Below are 24,289 nucleotides of genomic sequence, written 5' to 3'. Positions count from 1 at the left end.
AAATGTGCTACAGGGGCGCCTGGGTGGCTCAGTGGGTTAAGCCGCTGCCTTCAGCTCAGGTCATGATCTCAGGGTCCTGGGATTGAGTCCCGCATCGGGCTCTCTGCTCAGCAGGGAGCCTGCTTCCCTCTCTCTCTCTCTCTCTGCCTGCCTCTCTGTCTACTTGTAATCTCTGTCTGTCAAATAAACAAATAAAATCGTAAAAAAAAAAAATCCTTTAAAGAAATGTGCTACAGAATCTGAGAAAAGAAGCTTATTACCTGAGACCATTTTGGAGTTATGGTTTGGTTTTTGAAGTGGGTCTTCTCAAAAGAAACAGAACCCAAGGATTATTTAATCTGTGATAGGTAAGGGGAGAAAAATAGTGCCATTATGAAGGGAAAGGCACTCCCTGAGGTGTATGGAAAAAGTAACACTCAACAAATACCACGGGAATTGCACGGAGTCTGTAATGGCATGAAGGGAATGCCAGGGAGAAGGTTGGAAACCTTTCCTAGTGATAAGAAGTTGTTATGTTTGTCTGACACTGCGCGAGGGGAGCGCTTGTCTATAGTGGGGGAAACACGCTTGGTCTTTGGCTCCCTACATCTGTGGGCCCTGGAGACAAACACACCTGAATCCCATTGTCCATGACAACTGATTGTCCTTGAAATACTGTGTTTCTATACCTCTGATCTTCTCTCAACATGTGTTTTTGGGCTCTTCCTCTTTCTCACAGATGGCAAGAAACACATTCGTATAATCTCTTGGCCCACCGGGGGTGAAAGGTCACTCGCAGATCTGGGTAGGAAAACGGATCCTCACGCTAGGAACTGAGGGTGGTACCAGGTGTAGGGCAACCTGGGACCAAGAGAGTAGGGAGAAAGGTCAAAGTATTCATCCACAAAGGAATCACCCCATCCCTTAGCCTCTTGACCACCAAGAAGCCCTCCAGGCACTCTGCTCAAACCATGGCATCTTCACGGGCGCCTTGGGGTCGATGGGAGGTGTGCACCTGCGGCGGAATACAGGTAACCGCGGGCCCGGGTCCACCGAGGTTCCCACTGCGCACAGCTCCGGCGCTCACTGCTTCCTCCGCCCACTCCTCGTGCGGTGCTCGCTGCTGCAACTCCCGCCTCGGCTGCAGCAAACCCGAAAGCGCCGCGCCGGGGTGGGCGCGCGGGCCAGCGCCGGGAGCTCTGGGCATGCTCAGTCGCTCGGGCAGGGCTCGGGGCGCGAGCCGGGCTCCTCCTGCACCACATTCATCCGCTGCCAAGGGGAGCAGCCGGGCGCTCGCAGGCTCGGCGCGCGCTGCCCGAGGGAGGACCCGGCCGCCACCGCCCCGCCGCCTCCCGGAGCCATGGCAGCGCTCGGCCACCCCGCCGCCTTCGGCCGGGCCACCCACGCCGTGGTGCGGGCGCTGCCCGAGTCCCTGTGCCAGCACGCGCTGAGGCGCACCAAGGGCGACGAGGTGGATTTCGCCCGTGCCGAGCGGCAGCATCAGCTCTACGTGGGCGTGCTGGGCAGCAAGCTGGGGCTGCAGGTGGTGCAGCTGCCGGCCGACGAGAGCCTCCCCGACTGCGTGTTCGTGGAAGACGTGGCCGTGGTGTGCGAGGAGACGGCCCTCATCACCCGGCCCGGGGCGCCCAGCCGGAGGAAGGAGGTAACTGTCCGCCCCGCGACGCGAGGGGCGCGGCCGGGAACGCGCACGGGGCCCTCCCCCACCGGCCGCACGGGAGTTGCCGGCGGAATCGCGAAATTGGCCCCCGGCTAGTTCAAAACTTCTCCTTTTGGGGGAGCGGGTGTGTCTGTGTGTGTGTGTGTGTGTGTGAGAGAGAGAGAGAGAGAGAGAGAGAGAGAGAGAAGTTCATTGTTCACGCCTCCTGGCTGTCGGCACAGCTGGGGTGCCTCCAAGACGCCCCGACTGAGTGTGGTGGTGCGGACTCCGGCAGGTGGGTGGGGTGGGGAATCCACCTCACTGGCATTTTTTATGCGTAAAGAGTGAACAGTGGTGGAGGTAGTGCAACTCTGAGCGTTTCCCAGGGAGGGTTGGTGCTCCTGGCTGGGCGAGGAGTCTTGGGGGGCAGCGCTGGTTTGTGACACTGAAGCCCCCAAGTCCTGCCTGGGGCTCGGAGCCGCGCGTGCCTGAGGAATCAACGCGGTGTTGGTGGCACAGACCTAGGGCGTCCCGAGTTACTTTTTAGTGGTGGCGAGTGAGTCGGGCAGAAAGCGACGAGTGTCAGGGGAGTGGTTTGTTGGTGAGCTGAGAATACGTGTTCATGAATAGGCGAGGTGTGGAAAGCTGTCCTCGGCGTAGGGTGTTGGGGGTGTGTGTCTGTGCGTTTAATTAAAAATGGTTGTTTCAGAAATTCCGTGATTTTTACGATGTTTTTAAACTTACAGCAATTAGAGCTTTGTATGTTCGCAAGGGAAAGTGGCTACTTTTCAAATAGTGCAGTTTGTGAAAATGGCTGTGATGGCTTTAAACCCAAGGCAGGTTAGTGGGGAGAAAGAGAGTGAAAATGGATTTTAAAATGCCATCTGGCATGGGTTCCCCTTATCACCAGGCTAAAAGCCCAGCCTCAAGACTCTGTTTCTGTTGGCATCAAGTGGCATTGCAAGAAGCCCCTGGTTTCTTTCATATCTGGACGGTTAGGGATTCTTCCCTCCCCATTTCATCTTTATTCGGTGGACATTAGAAATGCCTCATAGAGCTCATAGTTAAAATATGCTTACTCTACACATGCTTCACTACTTAGTTGATAGAACCATACATGGGCTGAGAGAATAAGCATATTGCATTTATTTCTTACTGAGACAATTCAGCCGTTGCTCACCCTCCCTTAGCAGAAAACAAAAAGAATAACCAGTCTCATTTTCTTTACCTTTTATTTCCTTTGCCACACCTTTGAGTCATTGAAATGGCCCACTCTATTTTAAACTGATAAGCATATAACCCCACGTGAATACTTCTGGTGTGTCCTAGGCCATATGGCAGAACTGTGGTTTGTATTTAAAAGAGTAAAAGACGTTTCAAAAACGCTTTCAAAATGGTACTCCTTTGATGAGGGTAGTCCAGTTTCCTGTCAAGAGGCTGTTGCACGTTTAATCATACATTTCATTTATTCCTATAATAAAACCTTCCAAATTTTGGCTTCCCGATTGTAAGTGGGCAGTGATCCTTCTCCCCTGTCAGATTTTGAGGCATACATTTTAAGCTGGCTTCACTCTTCTATCAATCTAGTGGCTCTCTGCCAGAGACCTCACAGTGTGGTGGATAGGAACACCAGATTGCAGCTAATTCTGTGACCTTGGGGAGTGTCTCTTGCCTCAACTTTCTCACCTGAAAAGTAGACCTAATACTTATTTCATAAATTTGTTGTACTAAATTTGTTAATCCATCTGAAGTTTATAGGGTAGGACATTTTATGAATGGTGGTTGTTATTATTTACTTAACAGTGGGTCATGGAAGATTTTCTTTTTTTTTTGAGCAGTGAGAAGTCTGCTATAGACTGAGGTAGTTACAGTGACATTTCCCCTTCCCATAGTGAAGGGGAGTCATATTCACACCTTAGGATCCATCCTAATCTGCTTTGTAGCACTTCCTCCCAGCTCAAGTTTCCTACAGGAGCAATTGTCTCCCGAAAGTGCCTTTACCCGTTGCATTTGATCTGAATCAGCAGAGTAACAGATCTTATAGCCAGAGAGAGCACTGGCAGTTGTGTTGGATGGGGTACTTCTGGAAGGCAGGGCTATGCAGTCTTCTGGAAGACTAATGCTCTTTGAAATCTCTCACCAGTTCACTGCCTTAGTTGTTGAGTGAATAAATGAATGAATGAAATGCTAACTAGCTAATATTAACAAGCCCATAATAATTCCTTCAAGGTTCTCTTTGGACTGTTGTATATACTCTTCATGTGATACCTGCCTCCCTAACTGAAATTCCACAACAGCGAAGGCATTATTTTAAGATTATTTCCCCTGATCTCCTTGCCATCTGTCTCCTTACTCTCCATTCCATTCTCCATGCTGTGGAGTCCAAGTCTCTAAACTGGTCTTTCTAAAACTCATCTGATCCTGTCCCTGCTCTGATGAAGCTTCTTGAAGAACCCTCCATTAAGCTTGATAAACCCATTGAGTTGTTCTCTGTTTGCCTTTCCAGCTTCAGTTCCAACTCTGACCCTACCCCAGGTGCCTCCCAACCTCTTGGCTCAAGCCAGGTTCTTTCACTAAAGCTCGCCACGCTGTTCTTTTCTAAGCATACATTTCTCCTTTGTCTAGGACATTCTTCCTCTTTTCTCTCTTCTCCATTCTACCTAGCTGTTCTACTCATGCATCATTTCTCAGTTTGCTGTTATCATTAATATTATCAGCTAATCTCTATTGGGTGCTTGCCATTTGCAAAACATAGTGTCAGATTTATGACATGGATTTCACTGAATGCCCACATCAACGCTTTGAGCTCAGTACTATCATTATTCTTACTTTAAAGTTGATGGAAATGAAGCTTAGAGAGATTAAATACCTTGGCCAAGGTTATAAAGTGGAACCAGTGAAACTAGGACTCGAACTCGATTTTGTAGCACTCTAAAGCTCTAGTCCCAACCCCTGCGATACTAAACAACCAAGCGTAGGGTTGGTCTTCCTTTTATGAGCACTGTAACTCTCTGCACTTCCTTCTATGGTATCTTTCATACCGTATGATAACGACCTGTTTTAACTTTCTGTATCTCCCCACTATTATAAGAACTCTCGGGACAAGGATCACATCTGCATTCCTTAACATTTTATTCCCAGGACCTTGCACACAAGACTTATGCAGCAAATGTTTTGTTGGACACGTGTGTCCATGACTTTAGATCAACTTTAGGTTTTCCTGCTTAGGACATATTTGGTGTTTTGCAGGCATTCTCAATAGAGTCCCAAAAGTTTCGTTACAAGTACAGGTGATTTATAATTGTTTTGTTTTTCTCCTCCTTTCCTTGTACCTGTCTCTGTCTCTTGTTATTTTGCTTGTTTTTATAATTCTGGAAAATTACTTTGTCAAAACATCATGTGATATTTAATGGCTTTTCTTCCTTGGAAGGAAGGACTGAGAACTGAACTCAAGAAACTAACACTTCTGTGAAAGCCGCAATGGAGCCTCCCAAGATGAGTAAACTGCAGGTGCTGTCTGCAGGAAGCTTAAGTTTTAGTGAAGAAAACTGCGTGTAGAGAGTCAGCAAATAATGTTAATTGTCTCATAACTCTGTCTTCATGAAGACAGACAAATCAGCTTTGAGAACCAGTCATAATGATGTACTGTGTGGTGACTAACATAACATAATTTTTTAAAAAAGAGAACCAGTCGTATTTTAAATGAATTCAGCTTGATTTTAGAAGAAAAAAAAATCAACTTATCAATGCCAGCATCCTGTAAGCAAATACTTAAGAGCTAAAGTAATATAAGTGACAGAATGTAAAAGGATTGGGTTTAAAAAAATTAAAATTTTTGGATGGGTTATACATTTCTGCAGCACCAAATTCAGAAGGTACAAGAGGATGGATAGGCCGTGCAAGTAAGTTTCCCTGCTCTTGAACTTGACTTACCCTCTTCCTTAGACGCAGCTACGAAGAACATTTTCCTGATTTTCCTGACAAGGTTTTTAGTACATAATGATTAACTGGTGAAGGTTACTCAAGCAAAATTGTAAAGTATATTCTGTGCCCTTTTGCCCCTCTTTCAGATTCATTTTATCCTTTCCCAGGTACCAAGGATTAGTATGTGGGATATTCTGTCTAGGAGTAAAAACATACAAACTCACTCTCACAAGGTGATAATGGCCTTAATTATCCTTTCCTGGACCATTTATAGTTTTAGGGGCTTCTTGAGGAAGAAGGCAATGCACATAGCACATGGTAACAAATCCAAAAAGTGGAGCTGGACATTGGGTAGGGACATGGAGGCATAAATGGAAGGCATGAACAAACCTATTTAGATAGAAATTCCCCTTTTGTTAGGGCACTTTACTGTTTGCACCTACATATTTTGGCCCTGGGTTTATTCTTTGGTTAGGCTAAATGCATAACCTTGATGATCCCAGAGCAAGATGAACATCAAGACTATGTCTAATCACTAGCTAACATGTACCACGTTGTGTGTGTGTGTGTGTGTGTGTGAATTGCAAAACATGATACTATTATCAACTCAATTTAAAAGAAGGAAACTGAGGCTAAGGTAACCAGAGTTAAGTAAGTTGTCCAAAAACACACAGCTAATAAGTGACAGAACTGAGGTCTTCATAAAAATGTGAAGGTCATTTTTCCTTGATGTGCTTGTAGCCAGTTGTGGTTAATCATAACAGAACATTAAATCAATACAAAATAACTACCCGAATCCCTTTTTTATGCAGCCAGCAATATGCAAATCTCAGTTGGATATTAACAAGGTAAAAGTTTTACTTCCCTCCTCTCATAAATGAGAGTAGATTGTTTTCATTTTAGTTAAATAATAATAATCTGATCATTTACATGAAACCCCAGAATTATGTAGGCACAATTTGTGTGGAATTGTATCTTCTTTACCACCAGACTGGATGATTGCTTTTTAAAATGCATACATTTTCTCAAATTTCTTTTTAACATCAGGTGAGAAAACTGCCCTAAGCCATAATTAGAACTTACTCTTACTCTCACCAAGATGGAAAGTAAATGTGCTGGAGGCTCTTTACACAGTAGCGGATTAACGGCTCTTGATAAATCATCACCTCCAACTGGTTAGAACAACTGCTCCCTTTCAGGATGTTGCTTTTTGACTCCACTTGGCCTTGGCAAAAATTGTTTGGAAATTGATGTGTCTTGGAAACTGGAGTGCATCTACATATAATGCAATCTATTCCCATGCAGTTGATCTTGAAAGCCTTGAAAATAAAGAACATAGTGATGAGTAGGGAGTGGCTTCTATTAGATACTATTAGCTGAAAATGAGCTTTCTGCAGAGATTCCTAGGATCATTAGAGAATCATTATAAGACTAAGAAGGCAGAGATGGATCCTTATAATTCAGATATGGTGGAAAATAGCTTTTGCATGTATTTAAATTTTTGTTGAGCTCAGATTTCCTCAAAATTGGTTTTATTATAGTAATGGTAGGTGTCCATCCATTAATATAAGCCACAACACAGAAAAATCTACTTAAGACTTTTGAACAAAGATTTACCTTCTATTGCTTTTGAATCATACATAAATTATTCATGGCCTCTTATGACTCTCAGTATGAATTTGGAGATGCATGTTTAAAAAATGAGTGCTGGTTGTTGTTTATTTCATGGGCATTCGCTATTAACATCTGTAATCACTTGAGAAAGCCTCATTTTCTACCTGGAGACTTGGACACATTGTAGAGTTCATTACTCTACTCAAGGGATATCATGATTAAAGGTAAAATAAATGAAATTTTAATGAAAGAAAAGTTTCATTCATCTCTTATGCAGAGCACAGTGTGTTGCTCATCCCAGATAGTCAATAAATGTTTATTTACCAAAGCTAAGTCCCCCATGTTCTATCAAAATGCTCCTCTGACCTTTGAAGTTAGCTTGTATTGTTTTCCCTAAACTGATATTAGGTATTAAATCTGTTAGTGTCCTCAGGCTCATTTCATAAGCAGGCACTTTTCATCCAAATGGACAAGCAGGAATAATTTCAAACAACAAATCCCATTTAAAAATGTGTGCATGTAATCATTGTCAAACAATTTAATGATGTACATTGTCTTCCTGAAGCTGAGTGCTAAAGGAGGAGTAGCATCACATGGAGAGAATAAATAACCAGACTTTAGACTCCTGTTTCTGAATGTTTAGGTCATCTAAACAAGTATGACTAGAGAAAACAGCTCAGCAGAGTACAAAGATGAAAGTACATATTATTACAGGGTTGGTTTAATTTTGCCCAACAAATCAATGTGGGCAAACCTGACTTAGTTTATGTTAGCCAATTAAAGAGAATACAACTTTTAAGCTGCTTTTGCAACTGGATGAGCTTACATGAGTAAATTTTCATTATTGTGAATAGGAATACATCAACATTTTGCTTGATTTGAATATGTTTAATTAATTAAACAGACCTTTGCCTTTATTAAAGATATTTTGCCTTGATTTCTTTGTTCTTGTTTTGTTTAAGAAATACTAAAATTTTCTAATTTGCTTATGGTACTAATTATGAGTGCTATGATTATATTAAAAATGACTGTACTTTAGAAGGTAAAGGAATACTAGTTGTATCACTCCTATATGTTTGTTCATTCAGCAACTGTCTACGAGATGCCAGTGCTTGGTGCTAGGGAGACATATAGGTGCTATATGTTTGTTCATTCAGCAACTGTCTACTAGATGCCAGATCCAATGTTTGGTGCTAGGGAGACATAGCTGAATTAGATAATACTGCTGCCCTCAGGATCTCACAGTTCACTAGGGAGGCAGACTGGGGGCAGATGTTTGCAGACAAAGGGGACTGGTTTCATAACAGGGTTCTGTCTAATGTTATGGAAGCTCCTGGCAGAGTGTGTGACCCACATCAGGACCTCTCAGAAGAAGAGAATATTGAGCTAGAAGTAACCAGGAAAGGAAGAGAGGCAGCCTGCCAGAGACAGCGAGCATTATGAGGTAGGATAAGGGTGATAGTCCAGTAAAAGTAATTTCATTAACATTGAGGAGGATACAGCATTGAAAAAAGCCTGCCTGTGCCCTCTCAGAACTCTGAGATTTTGTTCCCTAGTTCCAGGTTCATCAAGAGAGCTACATCCTTAGCTGTACTTCCTGTTCGGGGCCTGCAACGATTTGACCCCTTATCACAGCCTACTCCTAATTGTGCACTCCAAGACCGAGACTTATTTCTTGAGGTTGCTAGAATGCCTTTGGGTAGGGGAGTAATTTTTCTTCTTTGGTCCCAGATTTGTCACATTAGGATGTATCGGGTAAACCTGGCATCCCATAGTATATAGTTATATATAACATTATCCACGTCAGTGGCAAGTAAGAGAAAATTATTTCCTCTTTGCTGTCAAAATGTGTTTTTATTCACAAATCTTTCCAGCTTTGCAGTAGACATTAGTGAATCTCACACTAATATAAATCAAATGCAGCCTAAAGTAAGCATCCATCTGTACTCATAGGTAAAATATACTGCAAAAGGCAACATGGTAGGGGTATACACTATTCTAGGAGCGGGGGATACTGGTTTTGATTTTTTACAGTGGTAGGAATATCTAATATTCTTTCCAACTTGGAGATGCTGTGTTTTCTTTCTGGGCCTCAGGTCATGTTGGGATGGGACATAAAGGGTAGGGGGAAAAAAAGGATAAGGAGATGTGGAAAAAATGATGGGGCAACGATGATAACTTAGGTTTGTGAGATGGGATTAGGGTTTAGTGAATAAAAAATACTGGCTTTTTTTTTTTTTTTTAAAGATTTTTATTTATTTATTTGACAGAGATCACAAGTAGGCAGAGAGGCAGGCACAGAGAGGCACAGAGAGAGAGAGAGGGAAGCAGGCTCCCTGCTGAGCAGAGAGTCCGATGTAGGGCTTGATCCCATCAGGACCTGAGCCGAAGGCAGGCGCTTAACCCACTGAGCCACCCAGGCACCCCAAAATACTGGCTTTTATTCAACTTGACACGTCCTTGTCCTCCGTAACTAACCAATCCTATGACATCATGCCTTGGTTTTGATAATCCCATTATGAGATAAAGCTGAATTTCCCAACTCTATTTCAAAAGCTCAGCTCATGCAACCATTTATAGCATATTTAAGTAATTTTTTATTTAGAAAACTTAGATAAGAGCCACTGGGAGAGTGTAACATACCTAGACCCCCCCATACTGTCTATCATCATATGACTTTCAGTGTCTGCCAGTTGATGTTTCTGTGGTAAATGTGAATCAATGGCTTGAAGAAATGGAGAGTAAATGAATGTGAAGTATATACTGTGAATGAATGTGGAATATGTAAATTGTGTTTTTTGTTAGAACTAAAAGTCTTGACTTGCCCATGGCAGTTTTTTCTTACAAACCCTCTGTGCATATGTGTTGATTTCCATTCCTGGTGCTAAAATTTGGGTTTTGTTTTCAAAATTTCGACTTTTGTCTTCCAAAACTTCATAGTTATTTTTCTGAATAAGAAAAAAAAAAGGATACCCATTTAAATGTAGCCTTTCTGTAGTTAGCTATGTACAGTTTAAGATCGTTAACAGTAAGATACTGATGTAATTATTTTTAAGGTTTGGAGATGTGTTTGTGGTAAACTTAGACCTTTTTTGTCTGAAATTATTCAAAGAGCTGAAATTAGCTAATTTAATGCTCTTGGTATGGTTAAAAGATAATGGAAAAAACACATCTACTTTATTCTCTTAATTATATTTTTTGGGGGTCGTTAGGGAACCCTCATTTTGCAAAGAAAGAATAACATAACTATGGTTTGGCTTTGGGTCATATTTTAGGCCACTATAATATAAACATATTTTCCAATTCCAGAGCTTTATGTGGAGAAATTTAAATCTAGTGCTTTATTTTGAGATACTCAAACCATTTTATTTTTGCTTTTGGTATTCTTCTTTCTTTATACCCTCTTAGTCCTTCATCGGGGCCCAGGTTTTCCAGTTCTTCTTTCTGAAAAAAATACAGTATTGGGAGACAGAGAGACCCTAGTCACAAAGGGTGCTGCTTTCTTCATTTTTATGTTATTCTCAAACTAAACATCTCCAAAGCTTTAGGCCTCCCCTAGTCTCCAGGCTTTCCCAGGCCACCCCAAATATGTGAATAGTTTAGCAATGAATAGAGCACAGCTTCAAGACAAGGCTTTTTGTACAGTTGTGTGTGTGCATGTTTTTAAACTGCTGTTCTTCACCTACCATAGAAGGGTCATGAAATCAATTTAGTGGGTCATGACCAGCCCATTTATTTTTACTGTAACAGAATCAATAGAAAATGTCAGAGTGTACTGCAACATGGTAAGATGGTGTCATGAAACTTTTTTCATTTGTATACATTTGTGTTTCTATGTATACTAATTAGCTATATAAAATGTGTTTCTTACTATAGGTCACTGCCAAAAAAAAAAAAAAAAGTGAAAACCCACTGTGTCTCCTTTGAATTGGATTGCACCTCTCAGCTTCTTTTTAAAAATTCTGGAGGACTATGCCTGTTGTCCAATTGGGATCTGGAAATCCTGGCCAAAATCCTAACTGTTTCTCTCTGTGTATCAAGTCATGCTTGATTTCCATTTGCCTAGGGTGGAAATCGGACCTTCTGGCTAATTGGAACCCTGTCCATCAGGGGCAGGAAGCGAAGCTTAATGGAGGAACATGAGGAGGAGAAAGACTGTCAACTCCACAATTTGCTAGAAGCTGATTCTACCTCTCCTTCGTTGACATTTTATACTGGTTGAGGGAAGGTTACTTAAGACAGGCAAGCATAGTTTCCATCTGAACTGGCATCTTTTTCATTTTTTTGCAAGTAGAAAATGTGGTAGCAGTAAGAACTGAACCACTGAGCTAACTGCATCCAGGGGTGTTGACGCCTACATTTTCTTACCAGCAACTTCCAGATGGAAGCTGAGATCGGCAAGGATCCCAGAAGCCTCAGTGTCCAATGTTAGGAGTCCCATTGCATTTGGAGATGGAAATTCAGGACACTTCTTTTTTTCTTCAAAGAAATGAATATGTCAAAACACAGAATATCCTAGAACATAATTATATTGTTCATGCCATTCTCAGACCACTGCCTAAAGGCCTAGAAGAGACCTTGAAAAATCACTGGTTTCACCATTTTTTCTTCACACTCTGCAACACTAAATAGGTGTAAATCCAGCCTTTACAGACGAATGCTCAAAGGAAATTTAATTTTCTTCCCCAAGTAACCCATTTTAACAATATTTGTTACTGGTAGTACTCACACTAAGTATGAATCATTTGAACTAACATATAGTTTGGGGTTTATTCTAACAAAGTGTATTTGACTGGTTAGTAACAAGTTAGTCTGTGATTACAGGGAAACCATATCTGATTTTCAGTGGTAACCCCCCTTTGCACAGCTGAGCATCCTAGTACTAAGAGTGGAGTGTACTGTCTCACACCTGCATTTTTGTCCCCCTCTAAAGCAGTGCTTTGGAGATTTTGGTAAGAGAATAATTATAGAGGCAAACAGTGTGGCCATGACTGGAGAAATTGTGTGTTTGTAGGAAAGGCGTTTGGAATTGTGCATCTCGGAGCTATACTACATGAGGAAAAAAATGGGTAATGCATTTGTCATGTCCATGACAACATTTTTCTTTGTGAGCACTGAGCTGGATAACTGAAGCCTCTGAGTGGTTTGCAAGAAAACTGAGAACGAATATTGCTTCTAAACTAGTCCCCAGAGAGGAGCTTCTCCATGAGGGAGAAAAGGAATAGGGATTTGGGCTAGAAGATTTTTTTTAAAGTAAGTGCAGAAAAACATACAAGATACAGCCCACTGGCCTCAGCATGGCTGAGGTTTCAATTATGATTCGATTCACGCTCCCTGAAACACTCGCCTGCCCTGAGGTCAGCCTAATGACTGGAAATTCTACAAATGCAACAGCTTCTGTCCCTTGGACTGTTTTAAACACACACACACACACACACACACACACACACACAGTTTATATACACTCAGCATCATGTTTGGATAAAATCAGTTTTCTAACAAAGCCTTCCTTGTGCATAATGTTTGGTAGTAATGAAGATCATCAAAACTAATTAGAGGGATTCTTGAGTTACATCATTTTGGTGGACCACTAGCCAGGAGAAATATTTTTTTGAATGAATTCTGCTTTTTCACTGGGCTCTTTCAGCTTGTAATCAACTTCGTATCACCTTTCCTTCCTCTTGATGTCACCCTTTTTTGGAGCTGTCAGTGGAGGAGAAAGAATGTATGCAGTCCCTGGAGCTTTCTTACCCTTCTTTACTTTCCTTCTGTTGAGGAGTTCCCATAACACCATGAATCTTTCCTCATGTTCTGGTCTGGATAGTGATTTTCAAATTACAAGTTTCAACTCAGAAGTAAATCATAAAGTCCACCTAGTGGGTCCCTCTACTTTTTGTTCACACTCTTGTGTAAATGAACTGGAATTGAAAATGTCAGAGCACATGCATGACCCATAAGACAGCCAAGTATTGTTTCCTTTATATACATACATACAGTTCCCTTGTGTGTTATGGATTGTGACATAAGGTGTATTTCTGGCTGGAGGTCATTGCTATTGAAATCTGCTTACCTAGGAAACCAAGATAAAACTTAACCAAGTACTAACATTAGCTTTTATTGACACTCTTTCTGTTTGCAGCAACAATAGAATTTTTTTAAAAGATTTTATTTATTTATTTGACAGAGATCACAAGTAGGCAGAGAGTGAGAGGGGGAAGCAGGCTCACTGCTGAGCAGGGAGCCCGATGTGGGGCTCGATCCCAAGACCCTGGGATCATGACCGGAGCTGAAGGCAGAGTCTTTAACCCACTGAGCCACCCAGGCGCCCTAACAATAGAATTTTGATATGTGTCAGAGCCACTGATTTTCATTGAGCAAATAGGCAGTTTGTCTCATTTTATTACCTGGTAGGAAGGTGGAACCACTTGTTTCAGTGCAGCAAAATGCAGGAGATGGAAAGGAAGAGAAGAAACACAGCATAGGTGGCAAGTTTGGGGTTCTTTTCAGAAGTAGGTATTTTCAGATATCAAGGACTCCATCACAAAAATGGTTTAGAGTGTTTCCATACACTTAGACATGATATCTTCACTCGTAAATCAAATTATGATGATGTGTTGTGATAGGGCAGGATAGCAGGTACTCAGACAGCATACCTGTTATGAAAAGGGCCACATTAGAGCCTGGTACGTTTTTATGTTTTGTTGACCCCAGCCTCCTTCCCACTGACTCTACTTTCCCCTGCTCCCCACTAATCTGCCCACATGCATCTTCAGCTTGCCCCACTCCCTAAATCCATCATCATTTGAGGTGCTGGGTCATCTTAGGTGCCTCGAGCATTGTTGTTCCCAGGATGCACACCTCTCACACCAAGTCTGGTACCTGCAGACACACGCTTTTAAACTACCTCAGGAGGCAGACCGATTCCTGGGACATTGCTTGAGCTGTGCTTTCTCTTCCTTTCCATTGCCTTCAAGAGTGGAAGAGGACAGCTAGGAATGCAAATTATGGTTCCCCGGCTTATTAGCTGAGTAACAAGTAGCTTGTTGAGCAAGGGGAGCTTCAGTTTCAACATCTGTAACAATGGGGGTGGTTTTGAGCATCTGTAAGTTTGTTATGTGCCTAGATTCATTAACATGTTAAAGTGCTGAGTTGTACTTTGCACAAAGTAGCTCTTCCTTCAGTGCTCAGTCCCTCCTTTTCTGTTGTTACCTGTTTTTTGTATTTCTAGAGAGCAGTAATTCCAGCCCATTAGGTTGAGACTGTTTTTTCTCTTCCTACTTCTTACCTCGGAAGCTAAACAGCTCCATCTCTTCAGCTTCCGGCGTGCTGCCTGTAGCCTGCCCAGACATTAAGACTTTGCTTAGGAATTAGGATCGCTGGCTCTTGTATTTTTGTGCGCCTCTACTGGCTCTACCGAAACATGCCAGGAGGCTGGGAAGACCATTAGAACCTCTGCTTGATCCTCAATGGGCACCTGGGCCAGTCCCCTAGCACCTGTGTGTGCTTCTATACAAGCAAGTCCCGTGGGGACCCTGGCTTTCGCTCCACGTCATTTTGTTAGGAGCAAGTCATCCTCAACTGAATCAAAAGATGCTGTTCTTTCTGTAGTTGTTTTTCATCCTCTGATCTTCTAAGCAAATGAATAATTAGAGAATCTCTGCCTTTAAATTTACCATTTGATCTTGAGCCAGTCATTTATGAGTATTTAGATTTGAATTTGTATTTATAATATGTTTATACATTTAGTATGTTTATTTAAAGGACTTTAAATTTTTTGTTTTATTCATCTTTTTATTTATTATTACCATTTTTATTGAAGTATAGTTAACATACAATATTATATTAATTTTAGGTAATACAACATAATCAATCAACGAATTCTGTGCATTATACAGTGCTCACCACAGTACGTGTAGTCACGCTTCAGCATGATTACAAAATTGTTATTATTTGTATTTTAGTATAGTTGTACACAATGTTACATTACTGTCCCGTGTATAACATAGTGATTCAACTAATCTATATGTTATGCTGTGCTCACTACCAGTATAGCACCCATCTCTAACCATATAGTGTTGTGATTCTCTTGACTATATTCCAATAGAATTCTATTCAAATAGAAGAGAATATAGTCAAGAGAATCACTTTGCAATCACTGAGCATAAGACACAATTATTCCTGTGCCTTATGCACTCCTTAAGTGGAAGCCTGTATCTCCCACTCCCTTTTACCCATTTTGCCATCTCTCTGTACTCTCCCCTTTCTGGAAACCATCGGTTTGTTCTCTGCATTTATGGTCTCTATCTGCTTTGAGGGTTTTTTTTGTTTGTTTTGTTTTGGTTTGGTTTGGTTTTTTAGATGCTACATATAAGCGAAATAATGTGGTATTTGTCTTTGTCTGACTTACTTCACTTAATACCCTCTGGGACCATCTACGTTCTCATAAATGGCAAGATCTCCTTCTTTTAATGGCAGAATAATATTCCATTATATATGTGTGTGTACATATATCTATGCATATATATGTATGTACATATATATGTACACACCGTACATATTTTTTTATCTATCTGTTGAAGGGCACTTGGATTGCTTCTATGTCTTGGCTGTTGTAAACTTGCCATAAACATAAGAGTGCATATATCTTTTTGAATTAGCATTTTCATTCTCTTTGGGTAAATAGGCGATAGCGGACTTACTAGATTGTATGGTAATTCTATTTTTAATTTTTTGAGAACCTCCATACTACTTTTTACAGTGCGTGCACCAATTTACGTTCCTACCAACTATGCAACAAGGGTTCCTTTTTCTCCACATCCCTGTCAATAATTGTTATTTTTTGGTCCTTTTTCGGCTACTATTCTGACAAGTATAAGGAAATATCTCATTGTGGTTTTGATATGCATTTCCCTGATGAGTGATGTTGAGCATCTTTTCATGTATCTGTTGGCCATCTGTATGCCTTCTTTGGGATAATGTCTGCTCAGGTCCTCTGCACATTTTTTTAATCAGATAATTTTATTTTTATGGTGTTGATTTGTGTAAGTTCTTTATATTTTGGATATTAATCCCTAATCAGATATATAATTTGCAAATATCTTTTCCCATTCAGTAGGTTCCTTTTTTGTTGTTGTTGATGGTTTCTTTTGCTGTATAAAACCTTTTATTTTGGCGTAGCCCCAATAGTTTATTTTTGCTTTTGTTTCCCTTACCACAGGAGACATAGCTATAAAAATATTATTAAGGCTTATGTTGAAGAAATTATTGCCTATGTTTTCTTCTAGGAGTTTTTATGGTCTCAGGTCTTGCATTTAGATCTTTAATTCATATTGAGTTTATTTTTGTGTATGATGTAAGAAAGTGGTCCAGTTTTATTTTTTTTTTTTTTATGTAGCTGCGCAGTTTTCCCAGCACCACTTTTTGAAGAGACTGTCTTTTCACCATTGAATTTTCTTTCCTCTTTTTTTTCATAGATTAATTGACCATACAATCATAGGCTTAATTCTGGGCTCTGTTTTCTGTTCCATTGTCTATATGTCTATTTTTGTGCCAATACCATACTGTTTTGAATACTACAGTTTTGTATTAGATCTTAAAATCTGGGATTGTGATACCTGCAGCTTTGTTCATCTTTCTCAAGTTTGCCTTGGCTATTTGGCAACTTTGTGGTCCATGAAAATTTTAGGATTATTCTAGTTCTGTGAAAAATGCCATTAGTGTTTTGAGAGGGATTTCACTGAGTCCGTAGACTGCTTTGGATAGTATGACCATTTTAACAGTATTAATTTTTCTGGTCCATGTGCATGGAATATCTTTCCATTTGTTTGTGTCATCTGCAATGCCCTTCATCAGTGTTTTATAGTGTTTTAACCTCACTGGTTAAATTTATTCCTAGATATTTTATTTTACTCTTTTTGCTACCATTGTAAATGGAATTGTCTTAATTTGTCTTTCTGCTACTTGGTTATTAGTGTATAGAAATATAACCAATTTCTGTGCATTAATTTTGTCTCCTGCAACTTTACTCAATTCACGTATTAATTTGAATAGTTTTTTCATGGAGTCTTTAGGGTTTTCTATGTATATTATCACGTCAGTTGTAAAAGTGGCAATTTAAACTCTTCCTTATCAATTTGGACTTTTTTGTTTCTTTTTCCTTTCTGATTGCTGAGGCTGGGACTTCCATTACTGTGTTGAATAAAGGTGGTGAGAGTGGACATCTTTATCTTGTTCCTGAACTTCGAGGAAAAGCTCTCAGTTTTTCACCAGTGAGCATGATGTTATCTGGGTTTTTCATGTATGGCCTTAATTATGTTGGAGTATGTTTCCTCTAAATCCACCCTTTTTTGAGAGCTTTTATCATGAATTGACGTTGAATTTTGTCAGATGCTTTATCTGCATCTCTTGAGATGATCATGTGATTATTATTCCTCATTTTGTTGATGTACTATGTTGATTGACTTGCAAATATTGAACCATCCTGGCATCCCTGGAATAACACCCACATGATCATGGCAAATGATATTTTTAATGTATTGCTGAGTGTGATTTCTTAATATTTTCTTGAGGGTTTTACATCCACGTTCTTCAGGAATATTGGCCTGTAGTTTTCTTTTTGTGTAGAATCATTATCTGGTTTTGGTATCAGGATAATGCTGGCCTCATCGAATGTATTTAGAAGCTTTCTTTCCTATTCCATTTTTTTGGAATAGAGGAAAATTGGTATTAACTCTTCTTTAGATGTTTGTGAATCCTTCTGGTTCTGGACTTCTGTTTCTTGGGAGTTTTTTTAATTACAAATTTAATTTTGTTACTAGTAATTGATATGTTCACACTTTCTTTTTCTAACTCAGTTTTAGAATATTGGATGTTTCTATAGATTTATGAATCTCTGCTAGGTTGTCTTAATTTGATGGCATATAATTTTTTAAAATAGTCTTATAATTTTTTGTATTTCTATTGTATCAATTATTGCTTCTTCTCTCCCATTTCTAATTTTACTTATTTGAGCCTTCTTTTTTCTTTAAGAACTTTAAAAATTCTTCTTACATTGCAAGGTAAAATTATACTTGGAATTGAGTCTTAGTTTCACTTGTCAGTTATATAATAGTGGACAACTCACAAGTTTTAATTTCCAGTAAAATATCTTTCTTCCTGATTCCCAAGGATGTTGAAGATCAGTATTCTGAGTACTGTGATGACTTACACAAATATGATGACACCGTACGTAACATTGTTATGGCCAATGAAGGATTGTACATAATGGTAATAGCAACATTATTATTTATGAACTAGGATAATGGGCTTTTCTTGAAGATGTCTCTGACTGATGAGATCTGACCATTGTCACTTGTACTGTGACCACTAAGCCTTGACAACCCTTTGGGAATAGAGGTTGCTTTTAAGGCTTCAGTCAACTCTAAAGACGCAGATCTACTACTTACTAGCAAGGTGAAGTTGGGGAAATAAATTTTGGGTACAGTTTTGTCATTCTGTAAGAAAAGAAAATGTGACTTCTATTCATGTAATTATTATTGAGTGCCTGCTGTATGTAAAACTGATAAACAAGTATGATGCCTGCCCCAATGAAGCCAAACTGGGGAGTCTAACTAGGGAGACAAACATAAAATAAACAATTACAAATATATGCATATTTAAAAATAGTAAGGGCTGCAAAGGAAGAAAATTATTCATAAGGTTTTAAAAATAAGAAACCTTTGCTGGAAAAGACCCTGAGTATCAGTTCTTAGGTAGACATCTTATTAAACAGTAGGCAGTAAATGTTCATTGATCAAATGATAAATAACTGGTCTAATATGATATTACCAGAGATACCCTCACAGGCATTAAAGAGGTAGGTTGGCATCAAGGGGGACCTGGACTAGGAAGGCTTAAAAGTCTTTACTTATAAGCATTGTAGCTCAGGGCTGGCGGATTATTGCTGTGGCCTTCAGGATTCCCGTCTATAAACTAGATTCCCGTCTATAATGTTGTTCTTGGTCAGCCTCTATTGTGTTGAGGTTTAAATGAAAAAAAAAGAAAGAAAGAAAAAGAAAAAAGAAAGAATATGAAGGTTCACTATAAGATCAGGGTTGTGGGTATTACAAAGTGGATACCTGTGAACTGTAAACTCAGCACCTATAGGACTTGGGCCACACCTTCCCTCCCACAACATCACAATACCTAGAGATGGGTCCCCAGTTCCACAATCCTCTGTAGAAGTCTTAGAACCAGCTCTTAGAGTACCGTGGCCTAGCTCAGTTGGCTGTCAGACCTATGAAAGTAGGATCTACAGCACTGGCACTGAGTGTGGCTAACTTTTTGCCGCATGTTAAAAGATTAGCTATTTTATGGGACTTCTGGGGAGAGCCCTCTAGTTAGATCCAGGAGACTAATTATATCAGAATATGCACCCTATAAAAGACTTTGGGAGCTAGGGAGGCTTCAAGAGCACATGTGACTACCACTTATTTGGTACTGTGTTTGCTGCTTTGTTTACCCTACTTCATCTCAGCCATATATAGTCCCCCTCATTTTACAAACGGAGAAACTGAGGAGAGGTTACACAACTTGTTTAAGGTTAAGTAGTTACTAAGTTCTACTTAGTTCTACTTAGATGGACAGCCTGGTCTAGGCCAAGACCTAGGTTTAGCCAAGGTCTAGCCAAGACCTTGGCATTTGGCCACGGAACCACAGAAAGGGCACAAAGAGCCATGCCATCCTTTAGAGAATTTGGGTTAGCAAGACGCTATCAGTGCAAACACCAAAGTCACAGGTTTGATGCCCCCAAAGGGCAGCTGTCCAATCCATTAATGAGGAAACTGAGAAGAATGAGAGACAAAGGCTTCTCTTTTTGAAAACATGGTTTCAGCTCAGCAGCTACCCATCTCTCTACCCCTCGTCCATGAGGCTAGCCCAAAAACCTTCCATACAAGGAGAATCACAGATATGCTGGCCAGCATCTTCAGCCGTGCATTTAGTTTGGGCTTGGTATTGTTGGCAGGGTTCCTTGCCAAATAGTTAAGAAACCCATGGAGAACCTTGACCTTAACTTATAAACACAGAAGGACATGCTGAGTAAGAGTCCGAACAGGAATCCTGGGATGGTTCCAACTCAAGGAAGGAAACTCCCCTGGCTCTCTGCGTAAAAGACAAGGGTTAATTCCATCCATACACCCACACTAACTGTTGCTCAGCCTTCCCAGAGCCAAATCAAAGGAAAAATTATGTGAGTAATACATGAAAGAAGTAGATTGTCACTATTTTTGACATAGATGTTACCCTAACTCTGTGTGTGTCTCATTTGGTAACATAGACCCCCGGCCAACAGTATAAACGATAATACAAGCCGTAACACAAGTGAGCTGCAAACTTGTCTAATTCTTGTACCCCTGAGTTTTGGCTGGGGGAGCCCTGACACACCTAGACGCATGTCTGTATCTTACTGGCCTTGTACCTTAGAGGAGGGAAGGTAGGATGAGATGTCTGGCTTTAGGTTCCAGCATCCCTTAACCTCATAACTAAGACACTTAACTTCTGTGATGGCTTGGATAAGCCATTGGCTCCTTACCCTTCCTCTCTCTTTAGTTTTGTTCTTGGGACCATATTCAAGAAAATGAATACTTTTCTCACACTGTTGATCTCTTTGGACAGCTCTGATTTTCTTATGAATATTCTTTTTCCCTTCTGTAGAGGACTGGAGTCCAGCCCCTGTACTCTAGCCCCACGGGGACTTATCTCTGGTCTGCTCGGACTTCTGGACCCCGCAATGTTCATCTCTCCACCACCACCACACCTCTTTCCCTCAACCTCACCTCCCCCTTGTTTCTGCTACCATGCTTTCTGGATATTCATTCTGTCTACCTGTTTGGATTTCTACCTACCTGTCTCTGTGTGCCTGGATCTACCTTTCAGGTTTATAGACCCCCTTATAGGGCAGCCTACCTTCTCCTGGTTAATTCTCTCCCCTACAACAAACAAGAGCATAATACCGTTTATCATGCATTTACTATATGCTAGCACTTAAACCCATCCTTCTCATCAGCTGCCTTAATCCTGTTCCCAGCTCTTGGAGCAGTCCATCTATTAGCAGAGGAGTTTAGAATTTAGTCAATAGTCAATAATCAGTAGTAGTAGGTCTGCTTCATCATTTCTGTTGTTGGCCTTGTTCTGACACGACCCTTGGTAACGTTTCAGATACTCAAGTTGTACCCTGGTTCCATTGACTGCATTTGTATCTTGATCTTGCTGGTTACCTGTCTCGATCTCCAGTGAAAGACCTCAAGACTGACCTCTAGTGTCCTGAACGGGAGACTTCCTTAAGCTTACCACCAAATCCTCTAGTCCCATGTTGTGCCAGCCTTCCCATATATCTGCCTGGTAAATGTCAGGCCAAACACTAGCCTGCCGTATGCTGGGGTGGACCCATCAGCCAGTTCCCTTTTTCTGGAGTTGCTAACGTCACTGCCAATTCTGACTCTTCTTCCTTCTGCCCACAGTTAGAACCATCCCTGGCACTGGCCTTGCTCTGGTAGACAATTCTGCTGACTAGACCTCAAATCCAACACATCTTCTTATGTTTTAAAGTATCTGTTAGGTTCAACCTATTGGAAAGTGTGGAGTAAAGGGACTTGACTTGAGCATATCCTTAATTTTCCTTCTCCCTTCCTACCTCCTATAATAATTAACTATCAATTAAATGCTACTTTTCTGACTCAGTTCAATAAATCAATCTGTTCTTGGAGCCCTGACTAAACTGACTTTAACACGATTTAGTAAAATGGTATTTGCTGGTAGAAAAGTGATCTTAATGTATTTAATTAAGCAGATTAAAGTGTGATTATCTCCATTGTCCAAACTGTTTTTGTAGATTTCCTGTGTTTTTTGTTGTTTTCTGTGGAAGAAAAATTATTCACATTATTGTAATTCCATATAGTGCAAAACTAGAACAAAGGAAGTGATGCAGATCCTTTAGCAGAAAGGTCATTTGAGTCATTGGAGTGTCCTAAACCATAGTGGGAACTTAGAGCCACTGTTGATGCACAGCACATTTTTTCAGACTATGACACCACTCATTTATGTAGATGTTTTTCATGTGAATATTGGCTCTGAGGAGAGCGATAGATATTCACTTGTAAACAAAGGCGGGTGGTGTGAAGAGGAAGTGAATCCTTTATAGAACTCTGAAATAAACCAGATCCTCAGAATGCCTCATTCTTAATAATTCCTGACATTCTTTATCTTTTAGAAAAGAGGTGATGAAGAGAATTAAAAAGCAAGATTAGCAATGCTAAAAACATGAACTCTGATTGATGATCCAGGGTAACAACTTCAAACTAACAGATCTTGATGTTCTCACAAGAAAGGATGATGAAGATTCTGGCTCTCAGTCATAATTGGTTGATATTTACTGCTGAACACAGCACAGCACAAGGTCTCCATGACTTCCTTGGTTAGAGAAAGTGATAAATACAGGGTCAGAGCTGACTTGTTTTGATGATTGACTGTGAAGGAAGAAAATAGTTCTGCAGAAGAGAAATCTTTCCAATGTTTCCATTGAGGATTAGCCTGTCAAAATTCAGACAGCAAGGGCCAGTGTAACTTCTGGTTGACATTTTGCATAACTCAGACTGACTAAGCCTACAATTCCTGGTAACTGAATTTGAATTTTTGGAACTAGATAGGGAGCTATCAGATCTACCTCCAGGCTAAGACTAGCAATCATATTACTAGGTCAATGATTTTGCATTCTAGTCAGATTATTGTAGATTGTGGCAAAACAGCAAGACCTATCCATGTCTGCTGCAAGAAAAAGAAGGAAATTGTAAGAATATATTCAAACGGAAACCAGAAAATCATTTGGAGGATGGAATCTCTTTTTTCCTCATGCTCTTTGTTCTCTGTGGATCTGCTTTCTCTTACTTTGTTTCTAAATAACTTCAGTTTCCTTGTGGTCCAGAATTTACCTCTTATCTCCCTAACTTACCATATCAATGTGACTCAGACTTGCATTTTCCCTGTTTCCAACTCCCAAATGGGGAGTCTCATGGGCCTATACTAAGTTTTTGAGCCAGGCAACCAAGTCATAGGTAGTTGGCCAGCCTGTGAATAGGCTAGATCTGTGTCAGGCCGCCAGTATTGGTTCATTCAGCTGTGTTTCAGAAAGACCATTGTAGGTTTGCTTAGAGCGGCAGAGTCTGTGAACAGGACAGATTCCAGAATATAAACAGACAGGCAGTGGTTGGTGTCTCACATATGACTAGCTACCTCCTGTTATAAGTGAATCTGAACACTGAACTGTGGTGGGGGCGGGGGAACTCTGGGTGAGGAGACAACAGTCTGGTCTTTTTTCCCTTTGAGTTTTGAAATTCAGTGATGATGGTCTCCTTTTCTCTCCTGATAAAAGATGGCCTATCCTATAACCCTTTTCTCTTGCCTCCAGGTGAAAATGAAGACATAAAAAGCTATTGCTGCAAAGAGGGTGGTGAATGAGAAGGAAAAGAGCAAATGGGAAGCGAGAAGGAGGAAGAAAAAGGGAGAAGAAATGGCTAGAAATGAGATATTCACTTTGCACCCAGAAACTTAATCCATCTCCATGATGCTAAATCATAAATCAGATAATTGGCGGTGGTGTTGGGAGGTTTGAAGGAGATGTAGAGGGGGGAGATGGGGCCTCAATAGGTGGGAATTCCACCTTCATGTCTTTGATGTGAGATTGCCAAAGGATACAACAAAAGAAGGACTTGAAATGGAGAGGAACCACTGAGCAAGGCCGGTTTTCAGGCTTTCCTTCTTTCTGGAAGCATTTCAGGGCCCCTGGGTGGTTCAGTCCATTACACATCTAGCTCAGGTTATGCTCCTGGGGTCCTGGCATCAAGCACTGCTTTGGGCTCCCTGCTCAGTGGGGAGTCTATTACTCCCTCTCCTTTTGCCCCTCCCCCCACTCATGCTCTCTCATACATTCTCTCTCTCTCTCTCTCTCTTTCTCAAATAAATAAACCTTAAAAAAAAAAAACACTGAAAACACTTCAGTAGGAAAGTTCATGAGAAGTCTCGAGCAATAGAACTCAGCATGGGTGTCTCAACCTCTAACCAGCCTCAATTAGAGATGCACCA

At 40.7% G+C, this 24,289-nt stretch overlaps 1 protein-coding gene across 1 annotated transcript in view; it reads left to right on the top strand.

The window, feature by feature from the left end:
* Positions 1–1,264: 1,264 nt before the first annotated feature.
* DDAH1 (dimethylarginine dimethylaminohydrolase 1) overlaps positions 1,265–24,289 on the top strand; it is a 133,153-nt gene continuing 110,128 nt past the window's right edge. The window contains exon 1 of the mRNA XM_044238608.1: positions 1,265–1,642. Within this exon, the coding sequence (XP_044094543.1) occupies positions 1,340–1,642 (303 nt within the window). The 5' untranslated portion in view covers positions 1,265–1,339. The remainder of the gene's footprint in view (positions 1,643–24,289) is intronic.

This window comes from Neovison vison, chromosome 2 (assembly GCF_020171115.1).
Source record: "Neovison vison isolate M4711 chromosome 2, ASM_NN_V1, whole genome shotgun sequence".
NCBI classification, from domain to species: Eukaryota; Metazoa; Chordata; class Mammalia; order Carnivora; family Mustelidae; genus Neogale; species Neogale vison.
The sequence above is the reverse complement of the archived record's forward strand: the minus strand, read 5'-3'. Positions and strand labels throughout refer to the sequence as shown.